We start from the raw sequence: 27,736 nt of genomic DNA, 5'->3' as shown, positions 1-27,736 counted from the left end.
TTTAAAAGAGACTAACGTCGTCTATGCCTTCAAATGCCCACTTGGGGACTGTAAGCTCCAAAAAACCCAGTATATAGGCAAGACAACAACATCTCTTTCTAGGCGTTTAACGATGCATAAGCAACAGGGCTCCATTAAGGAACATTTAATCTCTTCCCATAACCAAACCATCGCCAGAGAAATCCTAGTAAACAACACAGAAATCATCGATAGATACAGCGATAGCAGGCGGCTTGACGTTTGCGAGGCACTACACATCAAGAAGTCAACACCAGCAATCAACAGCCAATTATTGCACAACTATATTCTACCCACCTCAAGACTCCGCTCCAATATAGAAGCATCAAGAAATATGGACCAATAGGCTTTCTACAAACACTTCTATTCAATACCCATTGTTTCTGTTCTGTCTTGTGTTGATACTTTTAATACCCTATTAATATCCCCTGTTCTGTCTTGTGTTAATGCCACATCATCCTTCCCACCTCACTCAAATGTAGATATAATATCAGAGAGACGTAAGTTCTAATCAGTTGTGTATTTGTGAAGTCTTTGAAAATGTAATAAGTTTTACGAAACGCGCCCGTGTCGCGTCAGACTAGAAATAAAAATGAATTTTGGAGAAGTGATTTTTGATTTACCTCCAACAGTGAAGCGTAATGTACGAAAGATTGAGAAAATTCGTGTTAGAATTATTAATCTTACTTTTTCGGTCATATTTAATAATATATGAATATATATATATATATATATATATATATATATATATATATATATATATATATATATATATATATATATATATATATATATATATATATATATATTAAAATGCATACGTATATTTCTTCAGTCCTAAGGGAGATATACTTTTAATTAGGTGCTTTGTATCAATCATGGGGTTACACTGGTGACCCGCTCTAAGAGAACAGCAGTTGTAGTATCCCTAGACATAATTAAAGCTTGGCTGTTGTAGGGTCACGAGCCGTAACGAACGATTGGTAACAGGCAACACGCTGCAATGGTAGGATAAAGCAGGTAGCTTTATCCGGGTAAACCAGGATAAAGCGGGTGGTTCGCTGTGGCCCACCTGAATTAATCAACTCTTCTGGTTAGGCCGCCTAGTTAGACATTAGGTCAAGTGGGCCACTGCAGAGTTGGTGTTCCTAGGATGCCATTTAGCCCTTCGATGGTGACCTACGTATACTGTTCCGGTTACTTCCGAGGTTGCTTGCCTGTGTGCTTGTGCCACCCCTTGGGCTCTATGGTGGATATGGGTGCATATGGCAGTCAAGTCTAATTTCGACTTTCATGTTTAATTCTGACCACATTTCTCCCTCTCGGGCTCGTGGGGTAGGTTGTGAAATGCCCACCTGAGTTGGACTGTGTTCAAAAATGGGGCTCCATAGCTCCGGCTGTGTCCGGCTACCTAGAGCAGGCTTTGACTTTGGTTACCCCTTCGGATCTTCTCCCTTCCTCAGCCTCTTCCTTCGGAAGGGTCGACCTCACAGTTCCGCGGCAGCTTTCTCAAAACCCAAATGTCGAGTACACAATGTGTCAACTTTGTGAAAGAGAAAACATGCACTCACTTGAACATTATATTGTAGAATGTCCCATATTGTCTGACTTTCGCCCTCCTGGGCTGAGGTATGCTGAACTCTGTAACTACTATATGAGTACTGGAACACTTGATGATATATTGGACTTGTACCCTAGATTAACCATGTAATGTAACTATATAACCTGAGCTTGTAAAAGCATCTTAATCACCTTCAGTGGTTATGTTCTTAATTGCACACTAGTTTCTCTTGTCAGCTATCTCACCCTGTCAGAGTAAAAGAGACAAATATATATGTATGTATGTGTATAAAGTATAAGGCTGATCAGAATTACATTTCACCATTATAAATTCACATTAATGCATTCATAAATCTGTGTATCTATGTATTTACGTATGTAGCTGAGCCTAACATTTTAAAAGCACTACGATCACCTTCTGTGGTTCAATAAATCTTTTGAACTGTATGTTTGACAAATCTTTCACCCTGTCCATGGAGGACAGAAGAAAATGTATATATGCTAGTTAGCATTGTAAATGTGTGGCCACGTCTGTGGTAGAAAATAATAATAACAAAAAAAAAAAAGTTTCGCGGTGACTACCGTGTCACCTCGAGTAACTAAAAAATTTGAGTCTCTCTCTCCCTCTTCCTCCCTAGTGGGGAAGATGGCATTAATCCTTTCCCTGTGGCAACCTGTCCTCTTAAAAAGAACGTCGCTTTTGGCCGTTTGCCCGTATGGCCGAATATGGACGTAATTTGAAAATGAAAAAAATTGAAAATAAATTAGGGATTTTTTTTTCAACAACATTAAGTTAAGGGTCCTCTGATAGGTTAGGTGGGCAGGAAATTCTCATAAAGTTTCAAAACGTTAATTGAAAGTTCCTCTTCTAAGCTTGCCGAGGAGGACGACTCAAACAGAAAACGGAACAGTACGTCACTTTTGTGAGTCGATTTCATTTCAAATTACGTCCAAATTTGGCCATAGTGCGCATACGAGCCAAAAGTGACGTTATTTTTAAGAGGACGGGTTGCTCACCCTCCGTTCTTGTTCTTGCACATCTTCCTATCTCGGTAACAGAACCATCTGTCCTCGCTATTGGAGCTCCCACTGCACTTTTTCCTTCCTATGATGCCTCCCTTGCTCCGGAGCATGCCGTCGTTCCTGTCCCTCCTTGCTATAGCCTAGTAATAGAGACTAGTCCATAACTAGCTCACAATTTAGTGAACATCAAGGTAGAACCTCAACTGCTGTCGTGAAAACTGTTACACGTTAAATAGTATATATTATTATGGCTCATATCTTATTGTGTGTAGTCCATTTGTGATCATAGATTAACAGTGTTTTAAAACACTTTACTTGTACTAGTGTAATAGGTAAATACTATAGAGTGAGACGGGGGGGGGGGTATTCGTATGTACGTGTCATACAGATACATATATTCATATATATATACATATATCAGCACTCGCTGGCTGGTATAGCGAGTGTAGCGGTTAGTTCCCTGCTCCCCGTATTGTTTTTTTTTATGTATACGACTCATATGTATGTAGTGAAGTACAGTTCCTGTATACTTTGTCATATTGCCTGTACTAACAATTATGTAATCTTCCTATATTATAGAGTAGTTTAGTATTAATTATCTGCTCAAAGTATTGTATTAAGAGAATTGTGTAAAGTTAAAAAGTGTTCCACTGGAATGTATCTGTACAGTGGGCCTCTGGCTGGCCCACTAAGTGTGGCTTGTTTCTGTTTTACTTGGGCGGAGTATGAGTATTTATGACTCGTATGGTCGGTTCAGTAAGATTTTGTCATATGTGTTTAACAACTTCTTCTGCTCTGTTGAATCTAAGTTGAAATCTTAATGGTTTTGTAACTGCACTGTGTTAGATAATGTTCCAGTGATCTGTTGGGCATTTCTCCACAGTGCTGACATTTCCTCTCATCTTCCGGAACCTGTAAGCCTATTTCCCATGCACATGGGTATCCAAGCCAAATGCGATGTAAGTGTATTGATACATGGTTGTGTCTGACCTCAGCTCATTAAATTAAGTTGCATTTCTGTACAGTTTAAACTTACTTATTGACACATTTATTATTCCTTAAGGTATGCGAATGCTGAGACAAAGTTAAGAGCTGATAGTAGATTACTGATTTATCTGTCAGTGATACTTTAATTAGAAATTATCCCCAGGTCTCCAATTAATTACATCTTAAATAAACTAAAACAAACTCAAACCATCCCCCCCCCTCCCTCTGTCTTTCTATCACTGTGTTGTATTTGTTTTAATTCATAAAACCGTGCAAATTTTTAAGATGCAAGACGATGAAATAAAAAAAAGCTTCGACCGCAATCAAAAGCGATCGGAACTCCGACAAATGGCCTGAGGTGTGTCAGCTGAAATACAGTGTAAGAAGTGTCATGGGATGCCAGAGGGAGTGACATGTGGTGACACAGAGGGTCTCAGGTGTCATGGGATGCCAGAGGGAGTGACATGTGGTGACACAGAGGGTCCCAGGTGTCATGGGATGCCAGAGGGAGTGACATGTGGTGACACAGAGGGTGTCACACATGGTGTCAGAGGTAGAAATTAAAGAATTTTAGTAGGAGAACCAGATGTAATCCATTCTGGTCAGGACATGATGACACAGATGTATATGCCTCACATTGGTACCCTGTACATCCGTCAAGGGAATGCTGCCTTTCAATGACATCCTCTTCAACTACCAGACACTCCCTCTCACTACAGCGAGCTGACAAGAGTGACTAACAGTTACCTGGCTAACAGTATGCCCCTGTTACCTAGCAGTAAATAGGTACCTGGGAGTTAGACAGCTGCTACGGGCTGCTTCCTGGGGGTGTGTAACAAAAAGAAGGCCTGGTCGAGGACCGAGCCGCGGGGACGCTAAGCCTCGAAATCATCTTAAGATAACCTTAAGATAACTTCTAATTATTCTTATTTTAAACAGTATAAAATAAAACTATGGATCTATCTACTTTCTGATTTATATAAGAATGAGTTACCTGACTTTGTAGCGATGTCAGGTGTAGGTGGAGGCTCAGTACTCAGTCTTGTGAGAGGCAATTGACCAAATACAGAGGGAACTTTCAATGAGGTTATTTCCAGCCTCCTCACTCTTTAACTATTAAGACTGTTGTCCAATTTATACGACTGGAAGTGCCTGTATTTTGGTTGGAAAGACGTCAGGTGATGACGTCGCTGTATAGTCCCGTTCGCTGCCAAACTGGTGTTAACACGAGGCAAAGTTCAGTCCCTTACTTCACACACCAATTCAGCAACTTCTTACGAACACGCGGGGACAATGGCTGTATCTTCCTGCGTTGTGGTTTTGTTAATTTCGGCTTAAACGCATGACGTCCCTCCCTCGGCCAGGCGTCGTGAGCCATTGACGCCGGGGCGCAGGGATGCCAGATCTAAATTGCTGAAAGTAGCGAGCTGACGGTCTAAAAGTAGCGAATTTATAATATGAGTAGCACAATTCTTTTTGAAAAATTTGAACTTCAAAAATTTGAAAAATTTCAAATTTTGAAAATTTGGGACTTGAACAGAGGGGCTGTGAGTTAGGATCTTTTAATTGCCTTATAAAATTTAACGAATAAAAAGGTTTTCGTGCCTTAACATCTTTATATTATGATAATCACGACATATCTGCATTAAAATCAGTGTGCAATTCCGGTTTTAGCCTCCACCGCCTTCTCACTTGTTCCCTTGTAACTTGTAACTCACTTGTAACACTTATATGCTGTGCTTCCTATTTTAACCTGCTATGTTAAATGAGATTCTTGTATTGTGATTTGTGTATTTGTACTCACTGAATTTGTGCGCCCCTTGAGGGACTTGAAGTAGGGGGGAGGGGTAGAAATAGCCTAAGCTACTCTATCCCTTTGAGATGTATTTTTTTATTGTCTCAATAAACATACTTGAAGTGGACTTTAATGTTTTTTCGGCGGCTTTATTTCCTTAGTTTCCGAGCTGTTTTCTTTACCATGTGTTGTAATAAACTATTCCTATATTTACAGTTGTTTCTCCCTGTGAAGATTATTAAACAATGGTGATTATAAGGGCGCGGAAGTTCAGCCTGGCCAGGGCCGCCAGCAGGCCTTGGGCCGCCCCGGCAGCTCCCAGTCTTTAATTTGGCACATCTGTGGCACCTTTGTAGGACCTTGGTATAAGCCTAACATGTATATATACACTGGCTGCCTGTCCCCCTACACAATGATTTATTATTACCTATTATTTTATCATTTAATTTAAATATTAAATAAAATAATTCATTAATTATTATAATAAGTACTTAATAATTTAATAATAAGTAGTAAGTACATAAAAATGATTAAAAAGTACAGTTTAGTCATAGGAGATTCCTAGATTGAAATTCACTACCAAATTTCAATATATCCAAGTATTTTTAGTGTGAAATGCTGTTATTATATGCATAAATTGTTGTTTTAATAATATTACGCTTAACCACTTGGGCTGGACGGTAGAGCAACGGTCTCGTTTCCTACAGGTCCGCGTTCAATCCCCGACCGCCCAAGAGGTTGGGCACCATTCCTTTCCCCCGTCCCATCCCAAATCCGTATCCTGACCCCTTCCGAGTGCTATATAGTCTAATGGCTTGGCGCTTTCACTTGATAGTTCCCCCACCCCCCTGAATAATATTACGAGAGCAGTATTTACGGGCTATTTATGCCCGTGCCACCTCTTGGGTGCTTAATCTTCATCAATCGAGAGCAGTACGTCCTAACCAGACGTTATATGATGATATCCTGAATAGTTGATAAATAAAAGTAATTGCAGAACTCCAGTTATCTAATACTTATCATAAATGGTATAAAACCTTATCAAAAGCCAAGGGATTTGTAGATCAGTGTTTAAAGGGAATTCAGAAGTAATAATAACACAGCTGATGCCATCTGTCGGCAGAAGAGAACACTATCAACTGGCTGGTCAACAGTGGCCATAAGATACAGCTTACGCCATCTGTTGACATCAAATTACACCTATAACAAATTACCCTACAAAATACAACTAACGCCATCTCTGTTTTTTCCAACGCACTATAAATAGCCAAACAGCAACCCATAAGGTGGGTTGTTGTGCTCGGGTAGGAGGTTCCAAGCTCCGCCCACAGATGGTATGGGGTGCATAATAAATGGCATATCATTGGTAGAAACTTTTTGTTGACATTCACACAACAGCCAATCACAGAAAAGGATCAGCTAAAGGCTCCATCCACTTAATAAATCATCTTTATTCAGCACACCATCCTTGCTTATGATATTCTGTTTCAACTTTAATCTACCTAAAAAGTGAAGGGTTAAGTATGTATAAGCATTAATATAGTGATAATTAAATACTGCAGGATGTAACGGGTGTTACAGGATCATGGGCTGGCTACCTGACTTGTGACGTCATCAGTGGGAGTTGCCTCACACAAATAATGATACGCTGCTCTGCCCTCTTATTCGAGTAAATTATTCAGTTAGATGGAGATTTCTGTCAGGTGCAAAACAGAAATTGTTGTTCTTTTTCACAACAACCTTGTTGTTGTGCACAAGGACCTATTTCTTAGTTAACATTTTATTCATAAAAGAGTGTTGGTATTACCCGCAACAGCCAATCACAGGAAAGTATTTCTGGAAGCTCGGCCTCCTTATGGACTCAGCACATCACTCTAGCTCATGGCTCTCTGTTTCATCTCTTGTATATACAAACTATGACTTTTTTCGATTACTGTTATAATTAATAATAATATGAGATATAAAAGTTTTTACACAAAATGACTAAATTCTGCCATTAAATGGACTTTGTCTGGTATACATACAAACATACACCAATTTATTACCATTCATCCATTATTAATTTTAAATGTAATGTATACTGTCTAGTTTTTTTCCTCTCGCCATTAATTGGTGCAATATTTGAAAGTTGTCTATTAATTTATTTATCGATCTATCTATTATCTTGTACTTATATTTACAAGTTTCTGTGCTTGGAAGAAAACTCTGCATTGAATTGGGACTAATTTATTAAATAATATTATTTAGTATTAATTAATATTTACAATTATTATTAATTACAATTATTTATAGCTTAGTTACGTTCATGTAACTCGCAATCGTATTAACATTAATAGCCCAAATTAGTACATCTTGCTTTTAAATTAGCCCAAAAAGTAGCAAGTAGCGAAATAAAAAAAAATGGGAGCGCGAGGCTCTCAAAAGTAGCCCAATTCGCTATTTGTAGCCCAATCTGGCAACACTGCCGGGGCGTCGTGGTGGGCAGCGCTGCTGGCGTCGGCCTGGTCAACTATCCCACTTACTCAATTTTTAATCTACAGCTGTTATAATTTCACTCCCGCTCTAACGTATTAATAATTTATTTACTTATATGAATGTATTAAAAAGAATGATGGTAGGAAATCACACGATTACTGATATCAATGTTTTATGTCGAGATTAAATATGTAGTTCTATATATCCACAATGGGTTAGCGCATCTCACAATTTCTTACTTTATTCCTAGAAGTACAGTAGTAATTTGTCTCTTCTTTGGTTCTTTCGGGGTGTTTCTACATTTTGAATATCAGTCGCTGAAAGACAAGTGTGTTAGACTCCTGTAGTCAAGATGTATGTTGTCAATTTATCCTGATCTTTTCTGTTTAATTTATCAGCCTGTTGAATATCTCAATAACTCTATATGGCCGGATTTGTCGTCCATCGCTAGTCTCCCGTGATGAACTCTGTATTAAATTATCTTCACATAGCATAGTAAACATGTTAGGAATACAAGGCTAGGATTCATATTTATGAAATAATGTCAATTTTTGTTTAAAACTGTCATTGTTGTGGTTGTTGTCGAATAGTTCCATTGTCTCTCTAGTGTTGCACTAAATATTTGGGAAAGTAGCTTGCTTAGGGTTTCAGCATTACCTTTCAATATATTGGGGGATATGTATTCGGGGAGATAAGTCTCATACCTTCAGCTCTCTCAGAGCCTTAGTAACTCCTCGCTTGTTACACCAATCAATGGAAATATTTCCTGGTTCGATATGCCACTTCTGAGCTCCAGTAGAGTGCTTACTTTGGTGTGGAGTAGCAAGGTATGACACACAGTGTGGAGTAGCAAGGCATAACACACGGTGTGAAGAAGCAAGGTATGATACACGGTGTGGAGTAGTAAAGTATGACACACGGTGTAGAGTAGCAAGGCTTAACACACGGTGTGAAGAAGCAAGGTATGATACACGGTGTGGAGTAGTAAAGTATGACACGCGGTGTAGAGTAGCAAGGCATAACACACGGTGTGAAGAAGCAAGGTATGATACACGGTGTGGAGTAGTAAAGTATGACACACGGTGTAGAGTAGCAAGGCTTAACACACGGTGTAGTAGAGTAGCAAGGTATGGCACACAGTGTGGAGTAGCAAGGTATAACACACGGTGTGGAGTAGCAAGGTATGATACACGGTGTGGAGCAGTAAAGTATGACACACGGTGTAGAGTAGCAAGGCTTAACACACGGTGAAGCAGAGTAGCAAGGTATGACACACGGTGAAGTAGAGTAGCAAGGTATGACACGGTGTGGAGTAGCAAGGTATGACCCACGGTGTGGAGTAGCAAGGTATGACCCACGGTGTGGAGTAGCAAAGTATGACCCACGGTGTGGAGTAGCAAAGTATGACACACGGTGTGGAGTAGCAAGGTATGACCCACGGTGTGGAGTAGCAAAGTATGACACACGGTGTGGAGTAGCAAAGTATGACCCACGGTGTGGAGTAGCAAAGTATGACACACGGTGTGGAGTAGCAAGGTATGACCCACGGTGTGGAGTAGCAAGGTATGACCCACGGCGTGGAGTAGCAAAGTATGACCCACGGTGTGGAGTAGCAAGGTATGACCCACGGTGTGGAGTAGCAAAGTATGATTCAAGGTGTGGAGTAGCTTGGCAATAACATACAGTTTTCTGTGGTAATTCGTGACGCAAGAGTTGGGCTAAGAGTGACGCAAGAGTCGGGTTAGTGCTTGGTGAGGACACGAAGGCAGTAGTTTAACGCCGTGGTTATATATATATAAGGTGTCAGCGGGAGGTTGAAAGCAGTGTGGTGCTGAGGGCCAGATTAACAGTACGACTCCCTACACCTGCATCTGTTTCTCGACCCTTTGGTACAGGTAAGTCACCGGTTTAACTAGGAACATAGTGAACAATGGTTGATTTTATATGGTAATTGTAACAAGGACTGGCGGATGATGGTAGACTTCACTTTGTAGGGGTTGGGTTATCTTGAAGTTATCTTGAGATGATTTGGGGGCTTTAGTGTCCCCGCGGCCCGGTCCTCGACCAGGCCTCCACCCTCAGGAAGCAGCCCGTGACAGCTGACTAACTCCCAGGTACCTATTTACTGCTAGGTAACAGGCGCATCAGGATAAAAGAAACTCTGCCCATTGTTTCTCGCCGGCGCACGGGATCGAACCCGGGACCACAGGATTACGCGTCCAGTGTACTGTCTGCTTAGCCGCCGGCGCCGGGAACCAGATTTCGAAACACTGGTCGAGCTACATAGTGTTTTAAAAAGGCACTACGGGCTCACCATAGCCTGTGCTACTTTGAACTTAGTTCCAGGTAGCGAATCTTTAACAACACCAACATACATAGTGTTGTTTTTAAAGTTTTGTTGTTTTTGTCCAGAGTGTAATTCAGAGATTAGGAAGACTCACATATATACACCATGAAGCTGGGTACGCCGAAGAATCTTATCATGCTATGTTAATTTGTATTCAGATCGAGTTCCATGCTTTAATAAAGGTAGAACAAAACTTTAGTGTCATATCTTTTCGGTTTTTGTAGTAAACAAATTCTAAGCCTTTTAACAACAATGCTGTTGTATAACCAACAAATAATTAGCGATATTGATTCTACAATACAAGTGGATTACCAGATTGTTATGCTGCCAGGCGCGTGGGGTTAGTCAGGCAACTTCTGTACTCTCAAACAGCACATCACACTCTGACGTTAAGTCAAAATCCCCAACGGACAAAATATAATGTACTGTAAGTCATAGCGGGTCGCAAAAGTTCATGTTTTCTATGCGTGGGTCGTCGGTTAAGCTAGGCTCGGGCTATTGAATACATCATTATTCTGTCCGCTGTTGACTACTCGAGAGGACGAGATGTGTAGTCGCCGCTGAACTGCTGTGTGGCGAGGGTGCAGGATCTTGGTGGCTTATTATTTATATTATCAGTGTAAACTCAGTAAATAAGAACACTGTCGTGATCTCACACACTTCATTACTGAATGTCCAGGCATTAGACTCTTCAGACCTGCCGGTATGAGGTACCTGGAGCTTTGCAAGTACTTTATTCATAATGTTCTTGAGCATAGCCTCATAATGCATTTCTTCCTTGAAGCTGAAGGTTCTGAAGGATGAAGACTGCATTGTAAATTAACTCCACAAGTACGATTAAGACGATGTGTAATTCTTTTTCTCTCTTATTCTTATTGGGTATAGGGTGCTCGATAAACTACCACTCACAGTATGAGTATGAGGATATGAGGCTGCACAATAAAATACCGCTCACAGGATGATTATATGGGCACCCAATAAACTCACAGAATGAGTATGGGGTTCACAATAAACTAGACGCAATTGACAATAATCAAATCAAGATGTGATCCAAATTTGTTTCCCCTCCAGCAGCCTAACATGTCGGACGACGACGGCTTCGACCATTTCTTAACAAAGTTGGGATTCGGACGATGGCAGATAATCACCCTAGCTACTACCTTTATGAGTAAGTACTGTTTACTTAATTTATATAACTCGTATTCAATTCTCTATTTATTAGTACAGTTGTGTGTTATTCATCTTCAGATTTGCAACCTAAGACCAGAGTTGGGAAGTCAAATTGTTAAGATTTCGCCAGAAAAAAAATAAATTTTCGAGTGAGGGTTAAGCAAAATAATTATCAGAAGGATTAAGCCAGTATGATTATATACTACTAGGAAGGGATATGAGTACATAGTGACGGAACGGATTGGACTATGGGGGATCGAACGTCGACCATGCAAAAACCCAGATAGTCGCTCTACCGACCTGTCCAAGTTGTTGGGTGTATACCAGTCATGAATATGGCTGAAGAATTTTTTCCTATTACGTTTATTTTTAAATATGTTGTGACAGTGTATCCTTGGCATAAATTCACGCGAGACCACCAGCTAACTGGAACTTAACTGCCAAAGTTCAATGAAAAATTTAAGGAATTATAGAAGCCAATAGGCTTAGAGAGAAGGAATAGCGAAGAACAGGATGAAATTAGGTAAATAGCTGAAAGAGGCAAACTGAATCAGAGGTTAGTAAAGTGAAAGGAATGTCAGTAAAGTGAGGGACAACAAAGGAGGAGAAGAACCAGTAAAGTGCGGGACAACAAAGGAGGAGAAGAACCAGTAAAGTGCGGGACAACAAAGGCAGGGAAGGAGTCAGTAAAGTATGGAGTAACAAACGAAGGGAAAGAGTCAGTAAAGTGAGTGACAACAAAGGAAGGGAAGGAGGTCAGTAAAGCGAAGGGGGAAGAATAACAAATGAAATGGAAGTGAGTAAATAATTACCAAAAGAAGGCACCAAGCCGGGAAGCCTATGATGTAACACATTGAGAACAAAGGAATGGGGAAGAGAGGGGAGGGGGGGGTCAAGGACAGAGACGCTGAGTGACTGGCAGGACAAGTGGCAGACAATAGCCAGAGCAACTCATAGCAACCCTTAACGTTCCTTAACACATAACTCAGAATGACCTACGTCACCAGCATACCTCACCTTACTATATCTATGCAAACATATGCTTAAGGAAAACGCAGCACATAGTACGTAGATAGATAATAGATCGTAACTACTAATTTCAATAGTAGTTACGAATAGCTACTATTCGTAACTATACGTGACAAAATGGTACAGCCTTATATAAAAACATAATGTTTAATAATTGAGTAACGAAGCTCTGATTTGGATTTTCGATTGAAAAATAGTTTAGATTTATGCTTAATAAGTTGATAATGAATAATATCCCATGATATCCCATGAATCATATCACATATCCCAATACATGAATATGTATTCTCACAATCCCAATGTACCTTCTTGTATATATATAAATGAAATAAAATAAAATAAAAATATCCATTCTTGTCCATCTTGACATTAAACTCTATAATAATTTGTACTTAATTTTCAATTAAAGGTACCATTAAGTATATCTTACGGTTTATCTTTAATATAGCTGACCATTAACGTGTTGTATGTTTACTCTAATGTAATGTATGTTTAGCGGAGTGTTTAACATACGTTTAGAAGAGTGTTTAACATATGTTTAGAGGAGTGCTTAACATATGTTTAGAGGAGTGTTTAACATACGTTTAGAAGTGTTTAACATATGTTTAGAGGAGTGCTTAACATATGTTTAGAGGAGTGTTTAACATATTTTTAGAAGAATGTTTAACGAATGCTTAGATGAGAGTTCAGTGTATGCTTAAACTAGTGTTTAATGTATGTTTAGTGAAGTGTTTAACGTATTCTGTATTTAAATGAATGATAAGACTTTGTTGACTGCGAGACTTGGTGCAGTGGTTAGCATGTCTGTTATAAAAGATTTAATAAAATATATATATAAACACGACATTGTTAAGGCCTTGAAGGTAAATCTGTGTGATATCGCCCGATCCCTCAATCATATCATCATACACTTCTCGATAAATTACAATTCATCATTGTGTAATACGATAACACTAGGCTCTTAACCGCATGCGGGATATATATGTCCTTATAAGTTAAGGACAATATCTGCCCGAGATATATACACGGAGAGGTGTATTACTTGATGGTTGGTGAGTGAGTACTAGTGTGGTCCTTAATAACCCTTTAAAGGTTGATTGGCCTTCAGTCCAACACCAAGCCGAACCAATATCGGCCATAATATTCGTCCTTGGACACGATATATGACACTCACGACTACATAAGATGGTTTTTTTGTTATTAACACATTTAGGTACATCTGCATTTGTGCAGCTACCTCAGACTATATGAAAGGGAATACAGCGCTTTTTTTTAGTTAAAAAAAAATAGCTACGTGATGCTAAAAATCCCCATCACACAAGATGGTTAGTCATACAAAGGCATGTGATAAGTAGTCTGCATTAGTGCATTATGAGGATATCATGAACCCAAGAGTGAATAAGTAGCAGTGATACTGAAAGTCCCCATCTCGCAGGATGGTTAGTCATACAGGGCCATACGTTCAGTAGTCTGCACTGGCATATCCTCAAGAACACGGGAGTGAATAAATAAAGTAATTGCAAAGCTCCAGGTACCTCATGCCAACGGGTTTGAATGGTCTAATAACTGGGCATTCAGTGATGTAGTGCGGGAGATCATGCCGCAGTCCCTGCTCACGGAGTTTGCACCTGAAGTGCTCAGGATAGGGAGATCCGTCACCTATAGCCACCTGCCACAGGTAACGGTAACCCAACCTGATCCTGGCAACCACTGTGTCGCTCAATTTGGTAGACGTTTTGTACTGCCCCTAAACATAGGTTTCAGATCTGAACAAATCATTGCTTTTTATACTGGTGCTTTCAGGTCGTTGGGAGTCAGTAATTTCTCTCCTATCAGACTCGAGTGTTTGGTACAATATAGTTTTGACAGTAGAGATGGGGATACCTATGTCTAATTCAACTTCATCTTTATTACACGCTAATTTGGCTGCAATGTCTGTATCATTATGATGGGTTATATTTATGTGTGATGGTATCCATACAAAGGAGATTCGTAACCCTTTACTCTGTGCAGCAATTAGGTCATTTATAATTGCTAGTATGAGGTTTTTGCTGTCGATCTTCCAGAAGCTTTCGATTGCTTGAAGAGCAGACTTTGAATCACAAAATATTATGCATAAGATGAACTTTACAAGATGAACATTATCCTCAGTTACAGTCTACTCTCATCATCGTTTTTATATTGTTGAATTTCTCTAATTTTGGTGTTGTTTCAGGTCGGGCTTCCACACGGGGGCTTACGTTTCCTTGTGATGAGTGTATATATGTGTATTAATTTACTAATAGGCTTTTTAATTACTATAAGCAAATAAACCCAACCACTACTAATCCCATAATAACATTGTGACGTTAATCTGAAAGAATGGAGCAGTGGCTATTATGGCTGGTGTTAAGCCAATCACATAAAATAAGAAAAAAGTAAAATAAAGTAAATAAGACTGTTTCTGATCTCTTTACGGTGTGAGAGCTGCGGGTAAATTCCAAAAGATTGAAAATGTTCCAGTGGTCTGTCGGGCATTTCTCCACAGTGCGGCTTAGTGTAGATGGCGCTGATGTGCAGGTAACTATCGCCGGCAGTCTCAAACAAGTAGTTAAGGGCTGGTCGACCGGCGAGTGGCGCTGGGCCCCCAGACAGGTGTGTAGGTGTCTCAGGTACTTGAAGGGTGGTGGTGGTGCCTTGTCTAGACACAGGCTTCTGAGCACATATTGTTGTTGTTGGTGAGGTTGACTTCTTATGCTGGAGTATGTTAGATATGTTGTTGAATAGGCGGTAAAGGAATAGGCAGGGATCTCCTTGCCTAAGCGGGAGATTATCGTAACAACATTTCTTAATATATATAGGCTTTACCCTCAACAGTCGTGATGGTCCTGCCTGTTCACCTAATCGGATCGCCTTTAGTCAGTGCTCCAGTGGCTTTCCGCTGCTTCACTGATGCTCAGTCGTCTGACGGCGCGCCACACTCGCTTCCTTATAGGTAACTACAAATTCAGTGAAGTTATGTAAAAAATCAATCTACTTGCCCATGTTACCAAGTCATTCTGCCATTAATCAAATACTCTCAAAATTAAGCCAAATGTTAAATACATTATATAAACATAATGGTACTGAATTTCTGTTTTTCTAAAAGCTGAAAATAGTAAACAAAAATTGTTATTAATAATTATTGTTTATGGTACACATGTTCAAGATTAGACACATGTTTCAAAGAATTATTTGATCCATGGTCTGGTTTATACATCACAGACTCTGGAATATTATACATGCATCTATTGATGTATAAACCTTGTGATAAGTTCATTTATGATAAAACTTGGAAGGTTAAATTACTAATGAAAAAATAGGCTTCGATGTCTTCAGTTCAGTTGGGTATAAATGTAGAAATTAACTCGCTTGAATCTTTTAGTTAATAAATTATTGAGATAATTTTAGTAAAATCATATTTATTATTCGGAATTATGGCACAAGTTGGCATGCCATGTATGCAACAGTTTTATAGAACAATATGTCTATAAATATGTCCACTGCGGGCGATGAGTCACAATAACGTGGCTAAAGTATGATGACCAGACCACACACTAGAATGTGAAGGGACGACGACGTTTCGGTCCGTCCCTTCACATTCTCAAGTCGATTGTGAGTCACAATCGACTTGAGAATGGCCCAGGACGGACCGAAACGTCGTCATCCCTTCAAATTCTAGTGTGTGGTATAAACATGTCCACGGCCTTGTTTTCAAGTGATGCCTTATATTTGGTGTACATTCTACCACAAGAGAAGGCAACGACTCGTCCAACAGCAGCCAAGTCTACTACAACAGTCAGTGTCTTGAGCCTCACAACCTGTCTGTCACTCTGGAAGCCTCAGACATCCCGCGTGGCTCAGCCCGTCACAAGACCAGCATGTCTTCATGTCCCATCATTGAATATGACACTTCCGTCTTCTCCTCCACAGTTGTATCTGAGGTGGGACCCATGTAATAGTGATTGAATTATGAATTTCATATCAATTTTACAAATTATTTGCGTGATTTACTGTACTAATATTTTAAACTTAAAGAAAACTGATATTTACTTTGTGTAACGTTCTTCTTACTCCATTCAATTCATTTTAAACAGCACAAGTATGACAAACAAATACCAAATATAGTTATTTTTTTTAAATAAGGGAATTTAAATTGTGAGTGAAGGTCATCCGTTTCAGTTCTGCTTCAGGTTATGTTTAATGAGTGTTCCTTCAGTATGATCTAGTGTGCGAGGATCTGCCACTTCAGCCTTTCTACCAGATGATGTTCAACGTTGGAGGGATACTTGGAAGTTTCATTGGTGGGCACATTGGAGACAGGTGAGTGACACCATTGCACACTTTCTTACAGAAATTACTATACATAACTTGGTTTGGTGTTGGGCTTAAGGCTCATCAGCCATTGGAGGGTTATTTAGACCACCATAAGTGCACACTGGCCAACTAGTACACCGAGACGCGAGTTTCACCATATACTGTATATCTCTTGAGATGCATGGTGGCTACACTGAACAATTTGGTGGATATTGATGCAGACCACTTCTTTAAAAGGTCAGATGTAATGCTTGAACAAGGAATAACGATTGCAAGCTCAACGATTGCAAGCAACAATGCAGGACAGAAAACAGGAGATGCTTTTTTAATTATAGAGTTATAAAGCCATGGAACGGCTTACACCCTTAAGCCGTAAATACCAAAACACGGCTGAATTTTAAAATCCAGATTCATAAAATCAAGACAAATGGTGGGGGGATCTTTGATAAGTCGCCGGCTTCCTGTCCTCGTCGAGGCTACTAGATAGTGATTGAGTATTTTATAAAATAAAAGTTTGTGTAATGTTTAGGTTTTAAAGAACTTACGGAGTTAAACTGTCGTCCACATTAGAAACATAGTAAGTGTAAACATTCATATTTCAAATCTGAATATCAATGTTTCCAAACGCTTTTTGTAATGTCAAGATACAAAATTGTTACACACAGAAATCACAATAGCGTAATACATCAAATAAACGGCCCACGGCCCTTGTTGATTTGTTCAACAAAATTGTGTTTACATTGTTTGTTAGGATATATTAGTTAATTTTCATAGCTAATTAAAAATACAATTCTAAACAAGAAAGGTCTTAAGTTTTATTCCTCCAAATGTTTACTTGATGACTTGATTTTTTCCCAGGTGGGGCCGCAGAAAAGCCGTGCAAATTGGCTGTATAGCTAATATCCTGTCAGTGCTGGGTACCGCATTAGTACCAGTCTATCCCTTCATATTAGTAATGCGGATCATCACAGGCTGCGCATGCGTAGGTACTCTTATACCTGCCTGGAACTTGGGTAAGTCTCATATTAGACAATGATAACAAGTAAATTAAGTAATTCTGGAAGTATTTCAGAAGGTGAAATATCCAGTGAACACAATCTGAAAACATTTTCAAGATTCATAGATATATTCTCTACAAAGCGAATATATCCTGTATCAGGTTAGAATATCCTGATATTGGATATTCTTCCAGGTGAGAATATCCTCTACCAGGTGAGAAAATATCTACTCAATGTTCCGACAATTCCAGAGTCTAAGTGTTACCTAATCAATGTTCCCTAACAGTTTTGTTTAAAAGGTTATCAAACCCATTTTTTCCGGCAGTTCTGGAGTCGACGCCATCGAAGCGACGAAGCCTGGTTGGAATGCTGTCCGGGTTGCCATATTCTGTTTGTGTGGGGGCTTTCGCAGGCGTGGCTTACTGCATCAGGACATGGCGCTATCTGCTGCTCGTCTGCTCTTCTCCAGTTCTTATCCTCATTCCATTGTCATTGTAAGTATACGGTGTATATTTATTAAATTATATAACTTACAATATAAGCAACTAAAAGCAACATACCAATGCAATATTCCTTGTATTCTAATAGCTTTAAGCGGTGCTCGTCTAACATGATTGAATCTATACTCTTTGCAGAATTCTTACATAACCCCGCGTTCTGCAATCGGGCAATATCTCTAGTAACGTCAAAAGACTTCAGTAAATGTCATCACTATCACTAGTTATTATTTCTAAGGTGTGACGTTGATAATTATCCTGTCAAATATGTGATCTTAATCTGACCTTCATAACATCTTCTAGTTCAAACCTTCACGAAATATTTGTCTCTCATAAAAATATTAAAAATATATCACCGATCTTGTCAAACTCATCCTCCTTCACAGAATAACTATTTACCGAATTTTAAATCTTCATTAAATTCTTAATATTTGTTTTATATATTTGGATTTAGTCCTAGTGCCAGATTCTGGAACTGGTTATTTTATCCAATGCTAACATGTCATTAATATTTACTAGTCACTGACAAGATATGTAATATCAGCATCTTTCATCAAGCTCCACCAACTTCTCATCTATCAGCAACATTTGACGACTTCATAAATGATATCAGCCTTCACTAGTCACATATATAAAATCAATCTGAAGCAACTCATCATTAGCTACAAAATATTGTTAGTTGCACATACTACACGATTCTCATTATCATTGTGGACAAGTCGCCCCGGTAGTTGATCCATAAGGGCAGGGCCGAGAAAGCCACTACAGTTGTATATAATACATTGTTCTCAACAGCATTGTGGACGAGTCGCCCCGGTGGCTGGTTCAACAGGGCAGGGCCGAGGAAGCCACTACAGTTGTATATAATAGTGTTCTCAACAGCATTGTGGACGAGTCGCCCCGGTGGCTGGTCCAACAGGGCAGGGCCGAGGAAGCCACTTCAGTTGTATATATAATACAGTACATTGTTCTCAACAGCATTGTGGACGAGTCGTCCCGGTGGCTGGTCCAACAGGGCAGGGCCGAGGAAGCCACTTCAGTTGTATATATAATACAGTACATTGTTCTCAACAGCATTGTGGACGAGTCGTCCCGGTGGTTGGTCCAACAGGGCAGGACCGAGGAAGCCACTACAGTTGTATATAATACATTATTCTCAACAGCATTGTGGACGAGTCACCCCGGTGGCTGGTCCAACAGGGCAGGGCCGAGGAAGCCACTACAGTTGTATATAAAACATTGTTCTCAACAGCATTGTGGACGAGTCGCCCCGGTGGCTGGTCCAACAGGGCAGGGCCGAGGAAGCCACTACAGTTGTATATAATACATTGTTCTCAACAGCATTGTGGACGAGTCGCCCCGGTGGTTGGTCCAACAGGGCAGGGCCGAGGAAGCCACTACAGTTCTGCAAAAAGCTGTTCGTCTGAACAATGTGAAGCTTTCAGAAAACGTTTATTCCATAGTGAATAATATAATTGAGGTAAATATGATTGAAATCACAATGCTATTATAATTCATATCCCAATGTTATTATGGTTGATATCCCATTGTTATTATGATTGATATCCCAATGTTATTTTGGTTAATATGCCAATGTTATTATGATTGATATCCCAATGTTATTATGATTGATATCCCAATGTTATTTTGGTTAATATGCCAATGTTATTATGATTGATATCCCGATGTTATTATTATTTTTATCTTAATGTTTATTATAGTTGATATCTCAACGTTATTATGGTTGATATCACAATATTATTATGGTTGAAAACTTAAATCACAATGTTTTTACAGTTGATATCCCAATGTTATATCGTAAAATTGTTTCCGCTGTTCGGAAGCCTCATTGAATTAGAACACTAAGTCGGGAGAAGGAAAGAGAGAAAGAGATTATTTGAAGGCAACGTTTGACTTCTAAGCATTTTTCCTCCGACATAAAAATTTATCTCGCGAGTAGCCTAACTTCAATTGACGCGTTACTACTGATCACCTGCTATACTAAGGGGTAGAAATAGCCTAAGTTACTCTATCCCTTTGACATGTATTTTTTTCTTGTCTCAGTAAACATACTTGATCTTGAACCTACTCTACTCTCCTTGTTGACCTCAATGCACACCCCAAGAAGATTCCGTTCCAATAATATCATATCCTCAGGCCAGCAAGAGAAAAAATCGAGTTGAAAGCGAAGCACCTACGTCATCTGGCCTGGTGGAGGTTTTTCGTCAGCTGTCTCTGTATGTCCGTAGCCCGAGCATGAGGACCATCCTGCTAGCGACCTCCCTGCTCTGGTTCCTTCAGAGCGGCCTCTACCTGGGTGTCGCCATCAATGCCAACAACTTTACCAGGTAAACGAACAAATCCACAAGGGCCGTGACGAGGATTCGAACCTACGTCCGGGAGCATCCCAGAGACCGCCTTAATCATTGTTCATTTGATGCATCACGTTAATGTGATCTCTGTGTGTAGTTTACCAGGTACTTCGTATTAATTGGAATATTTTAGCCTAACCCCAATTCAACACAAATTTACTAGTCGACTAACCTACAAGACACTGTTCTAACCCTGTGACAGATATACTTCCAACATTCGTATCTGCTGGGCATTCTTTCTTTGAGATATGTACTTTTTTATGTTCAAATGTCCATATAAATATAGATTATTTTCTATTTGTACGACGATTTGTTGAAGCTAAGAATCACAAATTATTGGCATTATTTTTGGATGTTTGATATTTACTGACATATAGGCATGCACAATGAAATCACATTAATGTGATGTAGCAGTGAGAAAATCAGCAAGAACCATGAGGAGGATTCGAACCCGCTCACCACCCATGTTAGTTATAGGCTTCAGATGTAAGCCTCAGGAATCCCAGAGGGTTCAGTGGAGTCCCAGGTTGTTGCTGGGACAACCTGAGACCTCAAGTTGTTCCATCCATGTCGTGACGTAGTGGTTACTCCCGCTAATATGAGAGTACCAAGTCAGCGGGTTCGAATCCTCCTCATGGCTTCTACTAATTTTGACATACAAGCATATTACTTTTTAATTGCTGATGATATATATATATATATATACATACACTGAAGGGGTGTACTGCGCTTCTCGGTATATATACAGTTAAGAGTTAACTTTTCGGCTCTGGGCAATGTCCAGAACCAAGGTATTCTTGTTGGTTGGTCAGGACGCACTTGTGGCTGCCTTAATTAATAACTCTTCAGAAGTTGATAGGCATTAAGCCCAACACCAAACCAAAGTGTCGTTAGTTATCAACACATCCATGTTTGCTGTGGCCAGCCAGAAGAAAGTGTACATGAACGAAGATTTTTTCCTTATCTTTTAGCACCGACCCTTTCCTGTACGTGGCGCTCACGGGGTTGATGGACGGGATTGCAATACTAGTGACCACCCCAGTCACACCCTACCTTGGCCGACGCACCATAGTGGGCCTGGGGCTCTTTGGTGGAGGCGTATTACTTTTCCTGGATCTTTTAGTATCAACTGGTAAGTTCTCAATTATGTGCAGCCATTTTGCATCTGATGCCCCTGTACCTGGATGGGGTTCTGGGAGTTCTTCCACTCCACAAGCCCGGCCCGGGGCCAGGCGGGATTTGATGCTTTCTTGGTGTTTTCATATCAAAATGTAATTTATTTGATTCTTTTCCGTGCCTTCATAGATAGTGAAAGTTGATAAACTGGTTTTGATTTTTGTTTTTACTGTTTGTTTTGTGTATATTATCCTAATGCTCCTCTTCATAGTTTTTTTATCTTTATTTAAGAAAATACAATATAAATCATATATACATAAGTTTTACAAGGTAATACTACCTTACATATACAGTAGTATAATTCTCAGTAAACAAGTGTTTCATTATCACAGAACATGATCTTTAAAACCCCTAAATGTTATACTTATTGTTCTTTAAATGATTTACAAATTTGGAGATTATATTTACATTAATTTACAGGGGAAATTATTATATTTATATATATTTTATAAAATTCTCAGTAAACAAATTTTCCTTATCACCGAGCATGAGCCGGAAATATTATAAGAGGTTTTGGGTTGTTCTGGCATGCATTGTCAGCAGTGATTAAATCTGGGATATTATTACGATTTTCAGATTATTATTGGGCCAAGTGGATCCTTGTAATGGCAGGTTTTCTGATGGTGGCAGGAGCATTCCAAGTAAGTTCTTTCCATAATTTTTTAATTAACTTTTCCTTTAATTTGTCAAATATCAATGTTAACACTGGCATTGAAGAATGGGAGGAATGCAGCTTATATTTAATACATGACATAACTAGTGTCCATACTTGGTTACATGGCAATTATGGCAGCGAGAAAGTTAATTAAACTTTTCCGAAGCTAAATATATTGCCTAACTTTACCTTACCCCTTATTTTATTTACCATACCTATTTGACTCAAGGTAATACCTTGAATCATCACTTGGGGAGTGATGGTCTCGCTTCTTGCATATCGGTGTTCAATCCCCGATCATCCAACTGATTGGGCATCATTCCTTTCCTCCGTCCTTTTCTAAATCCTTAGCCTCTACAAGTGCTATATAGTCGTAATAACTTAATAATTTCTCCTGGTAATTATTCTCCTGACATTGAACTAAATTACACATTTTAATCTGATGTTCATGATCAAAAGTACATAACTTCTCGCTAGAATATGATTCAACTTCAGTTGCTACTCCTAAGAGACAGTCACCTTCGATCGCCGAACAGTTATACACAGATAAATCACAGTAGCGTGATATATCAATGAGAAAATCCACAGGAGTATCTCCATAGAGCGAGTGTCCGGGAACACCCAGTGGTTCGAATCTGCATCATGGCTCCTGTGGATTTTCTCAATGAATATTATATTTCTAATATTATAAGTTTGCAGTAACTGATAGTTTACTTGTGGAGCGTAAATATGTTTAGCATTTGCATTTGGTTACTGTGTTTTGTTAATATTATTGGCGACTGTGTTTACTATGTATCTACTGTTTAAGCGGTTGTGGATGAAATTATGTTGTTGTGTTTATGCTTTTATTCATAATGTTCTCATAATAATGTTTTCATTCATAATGTTCTCATAATAATGCTTTAATTCATAATGTTTTCAAAATAATTCTTTTATTCATAATGTTTTCATAATAATGCTTTCATTCATAATGTTTTCATAATAATGCTTTTATTCATAATGTTTTCGCAATAATGTTTTTATTCGTAATATAACGTACGAGGTTGAACACAGAGTATGTCCATTATAATATTTGATGTTTTCTTTCACTCTTTATAATTCCCCGAGTACCAAAGATTAGTTAAGTTATGCTTTGAGTGAGTTCTTTCATACCTCTGCGACTCTGCGATTTAGATAACAGAAACTGTTATCTAAATTGATATATTTAGGTCAGGCCATTTAGCAGATGTACATACAACTATTTTAATTGCATAGACAAACTTATGCCCTAAAAATGTGTTCATCGTGAAACTCATTTAAAAAAAATGAGTTCCACTTTCAGTGTCTTAAATCTACATTTCTTTTACATTTCACACATAATAAATTACACACAGTTATATAATAAATTTTTTATCAGTTCATGAATATTTTTTTGGTCTGTGTTACATGATAAACATTATGTATATCATCTTCAGACCGTTGTAAATAATATAACTGATCTCTCAGGTGAACTTTGTGTTCGCTCCGGAGCTGTTTCCCACAGAAGCCCGGACACGAGGCTTTGCTTTTGTCAACATGATGGGCAGCATTGGATTCATGTTTGCTCCCCTCGTTACCACCATGGTTGTAAGTACACTCCCCCATGTTACTGTGGTTGTAAGTACACTCCCCCTTGTTACTGTGGTTGTAAGTACACTCTCCTTGTTACTGTGGTTGTAAGTACACTCCCCCATGTTACTGTGGTTGTAAGTACACTCCCCCTTGTTACTGTGGTTGTAAGTACACTTCCGTAATTACCACCATAGTTGTAAGTACACTCGCCTTCCTTCTACGATAGTTATAAGAACAGGGCTGTGTTTGGTTAAAAAAAAAATCCGTTGCATTCTCCAGAAAGACAGAGTAAAGGGCGACAGGACTAAAGTATACGAATGGATAAAAGGGGATTTGGTTTTGTGTTGGACTTGAGGTATATCAGCCTCTGGGGGGCGATTACGCCAAGTAGCGAGTTTACTTTAGTTCCGAACATAGTCTAGGACTAAAGTAAACTCAATGTATATTCCCCGAGAAGCTGGGTATACCTCTCAGTGGGAACATCATTGTATATATATATATATATATATATATATATATATATATATATATATATATATATATATATATATATATATATATATATATATATATATATATATTATTATAGTTTCTAAATATTCGAGGATAAAATAAAACATGAAAAACATATACCAATTATGTAAGCTAAGACTCAGGAAATACCTGGATAAATAATAATTTGGAAATATCGTTGTAGATTTATGAAACAAATTACTGTGAAACATAACGTATAGAAACGCTGGATTGTATCAGGCTTAGGCTGAGTATTTTGATGCAGGATATAAATAACGGCTAACTCCTATAGGAAAAAATATGCCTTCTGCAGTTTCATGTATTCTCGCGTTGATATATGCGTTGTTTCAGGCTCGGTAACACTTTTTGTCTTTTTTGGTTCTGACCACTTGGGCTGGACGGTAGAGCGACGGTCTCGCTTTATGCAGGTCGACGTTTAATCCCACAACCGTCCAAGTGATTGGGCACTTCCCTTCCCCCCCGTCCCATCCCAAATCCTTATCCTGATCCCTTCCCAGTGCTATATAGTCGTAATGACTGGACGCTTTCTCCTGATAGTTCCTTCCTTCCTTCCTTCAGCACGGGAGACATCTCCCGTCACGCAGGGTGCAGCCGGACCTTCACAAATCTCCAGTATCATCTATTGATACTGGAAGTGGCTCAAAAGGGCCACCACTTACGGGCTATTCGTACCCGTGCCACCTTTTGGGTGGCTTAATCTTCATCAATCAATCAATCTTCCTTCAGGCTCGGTACGCGTGGTGGGCGGCGGGGGTGACCTTCGGGTGTTCTGGCATCGTGGGCAGCTTCATGGTCATCTTCCTCCCAGAGACCAACAACCAGCCGCTTCCTGAAACACTGCAAGACGTGGAAGACAGAGCCCGAAGGTCGAGACAACGAGGCGTGGCAAACAAAGCTTTTGAAAATGGAGAAACTGTGATATAAAAAAAATGGAATAAATCACAGAATGAGGTGTTATACATCATGATTATTTCAGTGTTAGGTACAAACAGCATAATATTTTATGATGGTGGTCAAGAGCAGTGATGGTGTAATACGGCAAATATTTGGTTATACTTTAGGAACTCCGTAAACTAGATCTTAGCCTCCTGGTATAAAGACAATAGTATACCATACGACTCATTCATACACATTCATACGCACACACGGATACACCAGAGTCGGGCACAACCTTGACAGCTGACTTCAACCTGAGTAATGTTACCTTCGCAGATGACCTCAATGTGGAGGACGTTACCACCATAGCTGGCCTCAACCTGGAGGACGGAAACGAGAAACGAGTAACACTTAGTGGGTCAGCCAGAGGCTTAGGGCCAGCGCAGGAATATCCCTTAAAAAATAAAATGTTCACTGCATCTATCTTACTTTACTGCATCCATCTGACTGATCACTGCACCCATCTGACTGTTCACTGCATTCATCTGACTGTTCACTGCATTCATCTGACTGTTTACTGCATCCATCTTACTTTACTGCATCCATCTTACTCTTCACTGCACCCATCTGACTGTTCACTGCACCCATCTGACTGTTCACTGCACCCATCTGACTGTTCACTGCACCCATCTGACTGATCACTGCACCCATCTGACTGATCACTGCACCCATCTGACTGTTCACTGCACCCATCTGACTGATCACTGCACCCATCTGACTGATCACTGCACCCATCTGACTGTTCACTGCACCCATCTGACTGATCACTGCACCCATCTGACTGTTCACTGCACCCATCTGACTGTTCACTGCACCCATCTGACTCCTCACTGCATTCATCTGACTGTTCACTGCATTCATCTGACTGTTTACTGCATCCATCTTACTTTACTGCATCCATCTTACTCTTCACTGCATCCATCTGACTGTTCACTGCATCCATCTGACTCCTCACTGCATCCATCTGACTGGGGAGCGTCATACTGCTTCCTAATCTCAACATACAAACAATTCCAAAGTCTAGTACACAATGTTAAACAGCATATCAGCTCTCCAAAAGGAAACGAGTCAGGATAGAAAAGGTCAAACTACTACTTCAATTATTATAAACACCCGTTACTAACACAATGATATTACCCATTTGAAAATACGTTCATAAGAAAAGTTGTAAAATTCCTCTAGAGCCATATTAGAACAAAACAAATACTGCAAAACACACATTCACCTCTGCCGGAAGTTGCATATTTCATTACCTATGCAACTTGGAGATCAAAGTTAAACTCTTTGAAGGGATCAGAAGCACAGGATTTCAATATAAAAATGTCAAACATAATTACTCTAAAATTTGCCTTCAGGTGAATGTAAAATTCCAAAGTATATTATAATAAAAGCCCTAGAAATACTTGCCCTTATTATTAGCAAAATAAATAAATATAATTAGACGTAAAAAAAGCTTCTAAGAGGAAATTACAATCCCCCTCGAGGCAATGCAATGTATTTCAGCCCGTCTCCGCATACCCAACGAAGCTGTTTGCTGATAAATTATTTTACTTTGTGTTAAGGTATAGTTCATGATTCCTATATAACGAATACGTTCTCAAAATTGCCTCCACTGGGCTGCAAGGAGGCACAACTGTACAACGCCTTCTACGATCCCAACGCCTTCTGTGGCAACACCTCGCACGGTATATTCACTGAGACGTTGGCAACACCCAACACCTCGCATGGTATATACACCAAGACATTGGCAAGTAGTGAGATACACAATGTGGTCAACACAGCTCTACGAGACAGTGACCCCTTCACATACACACACGCACAAAGTTCCGCTCCAGAAAGTCATGAGACGCATTTATATCCTTAGTCCAACAATTTTAATTTACAAGACAACAATATCAGACAATCAAGAGATAAATCAGCGATGTGGCAGACTAGTCAATCTACTATTTCGGCGGCAGAAATAATAGAATCAATGGCGTTAAGTGCACTATTTACTGACATGAAATTGTAAAATGTCCCATTAAGCAACATTAACAATTATCATTGATAAATGAAAATAAAAAATATTCAATCCTGTGAAAATTATTTTCAGTTTTCGCGGCTCCGCAAAAAGTTGCTCAAAATTTAAATTTAATAGATGCAACAATAGGAAGTAAATTATATACGCTTCAAATCTTTTAGTCGATATCAAGTATCTGCAACAAGAAATAAATCATTAGCTGTGGCAGTTATTGCGCAT

The 27,736-nt window shown here is 39.3% G+C and overlaps 2 protein-coding genes and 1 long non-coding RNA gene across 5 annotated transcripts in view; 2 read left to right on the top strand and 1 right to left on the bottom strand.

The window, feature by feature from the left end:
* The window catches only part of LOC138352246 (uncharacterized), a 104,183-nt gene extending 99,183 nt beyond the window's left edge, over positions 1-5,000 (bottom strand). The window contains exon 1 of the long non-coding RNA XR_011222725.1: positions 4,583-5,000. This is a non-coding gene — a long non-coding RNA (uncharacterized lncRNA). The remainder of the gene's footprint in view (positions 1-4,582) is intronic.
* A 4,155-nt stretch (positions 5,001-9,155) lies between these two features.
* LOC138352203 (uncharacterized) lies at positions 9,156-9,536 on the top strand. Its single transcript, XM_069304480.1, has one exon. It carries the CDS (start codon positions 9,156-9,158, stop codon positions 9,534-9,536), a length of 381 nt encoding a protein of 126 aa, XP_069160581.1.
* A 66-nt stretch (positions 9,537-9,602) lies between these two features.
* Positions 9,603-26,899, top strand: LOC123763555 (solute carrier family 22 member 6). Of its 3 annotated transcripts, none has more exons than XM_045750704.2 (13): positions 9,603-9,753; positions 11,280-11,373; positions 15,261-15,378; positions 16,177-16,366; positions 16,642-16,745; positions 17,598-17,752; positions 18,063-18,231; positions 19,576-19,714; positions 20,392-20,582; positions 21,578-21,738; positions 22,359-22,423; positions 23,923-24,042; positions 25,288-26,899. In XM_045750704.2, the coding sequence occupies exons 2-13, from the start codon at positions 11,286-11,288 to the stop codon at positions 25,483-25,485; spliced, it is 1,698 nt and encodes a 565-aa protein (XP_045606660.1). In that variant the 5' UTR covers positions 9,603-9,753; positions 11,280-11,285; the 3' UTR covers positions 25,486-26,899. The 3 variants fall into 3 exon arrangements, with proteins under 3 accessions (XP_045606660.1, XP_045606661.1, XP_069160649.1); XM_045750705.2 differs by having other exon boundaries at positions 11,277-11,373; XM_069304548.1 differs by lacking the exons at positions 9,603-9,753; positions 11,280-11,373 and adding an exon at positions 14,988-15,038.
* Positions 26,900-27,736: the final 837 nt, after the last annotated feature.

This window comes from Procambarus clarkii, chromosome 52 (assembly GCF_040958095.1).
Source record: "Procambarus clarkii isolate CNS0578487 chromosome 52, FALCON_Pclarkii_2.0, whole genome shotgun sequence".
NCBI classification, from domain to species: domain Eukaryota; kingdom Metazoa; phylum Arthropoda; class Malacostraca; order Decapoda; family Cambaridae; genus Procambarus; species Procambarus clarkii.
Note: the sequence above shows the minus strand (reverse complement) of the source record. Positions and strands in the feature narration are given on the sequence as shown.

Excerpts from the sequence above, each read along its gene's own strand:
- LOC138352203 (XM_069304480.1), top strand. The coding sequence starts at position 9,156 with ATGACACGGTGTGGAGTAGCAAGGTATGACCCACGGTGTGGAGTAGCA.
- LOC123763555 (XM_045750704.2), top strand. The coding sequence starts at position 11,286 with ATGTCGGACGACGACGGCTTCGACCATTTCTTAACAAAGTTGGGATTC. Across the intron at positions 18,232-19,575 it reads ATCCTCATTCCATTGTCATT|CATTGTGGACGAGTCGCCCC; the intron begins GTAAGTATACGG and ends TGTTCTCAACAG. Across the intron at positions 21,739-22,358 it reads GGATCTTTTAGTATCAACTG|ATTATTATTGGGCCAAGTGG; the intron begins GTAAGTTCTCAA and ends TACGATTTTCAG.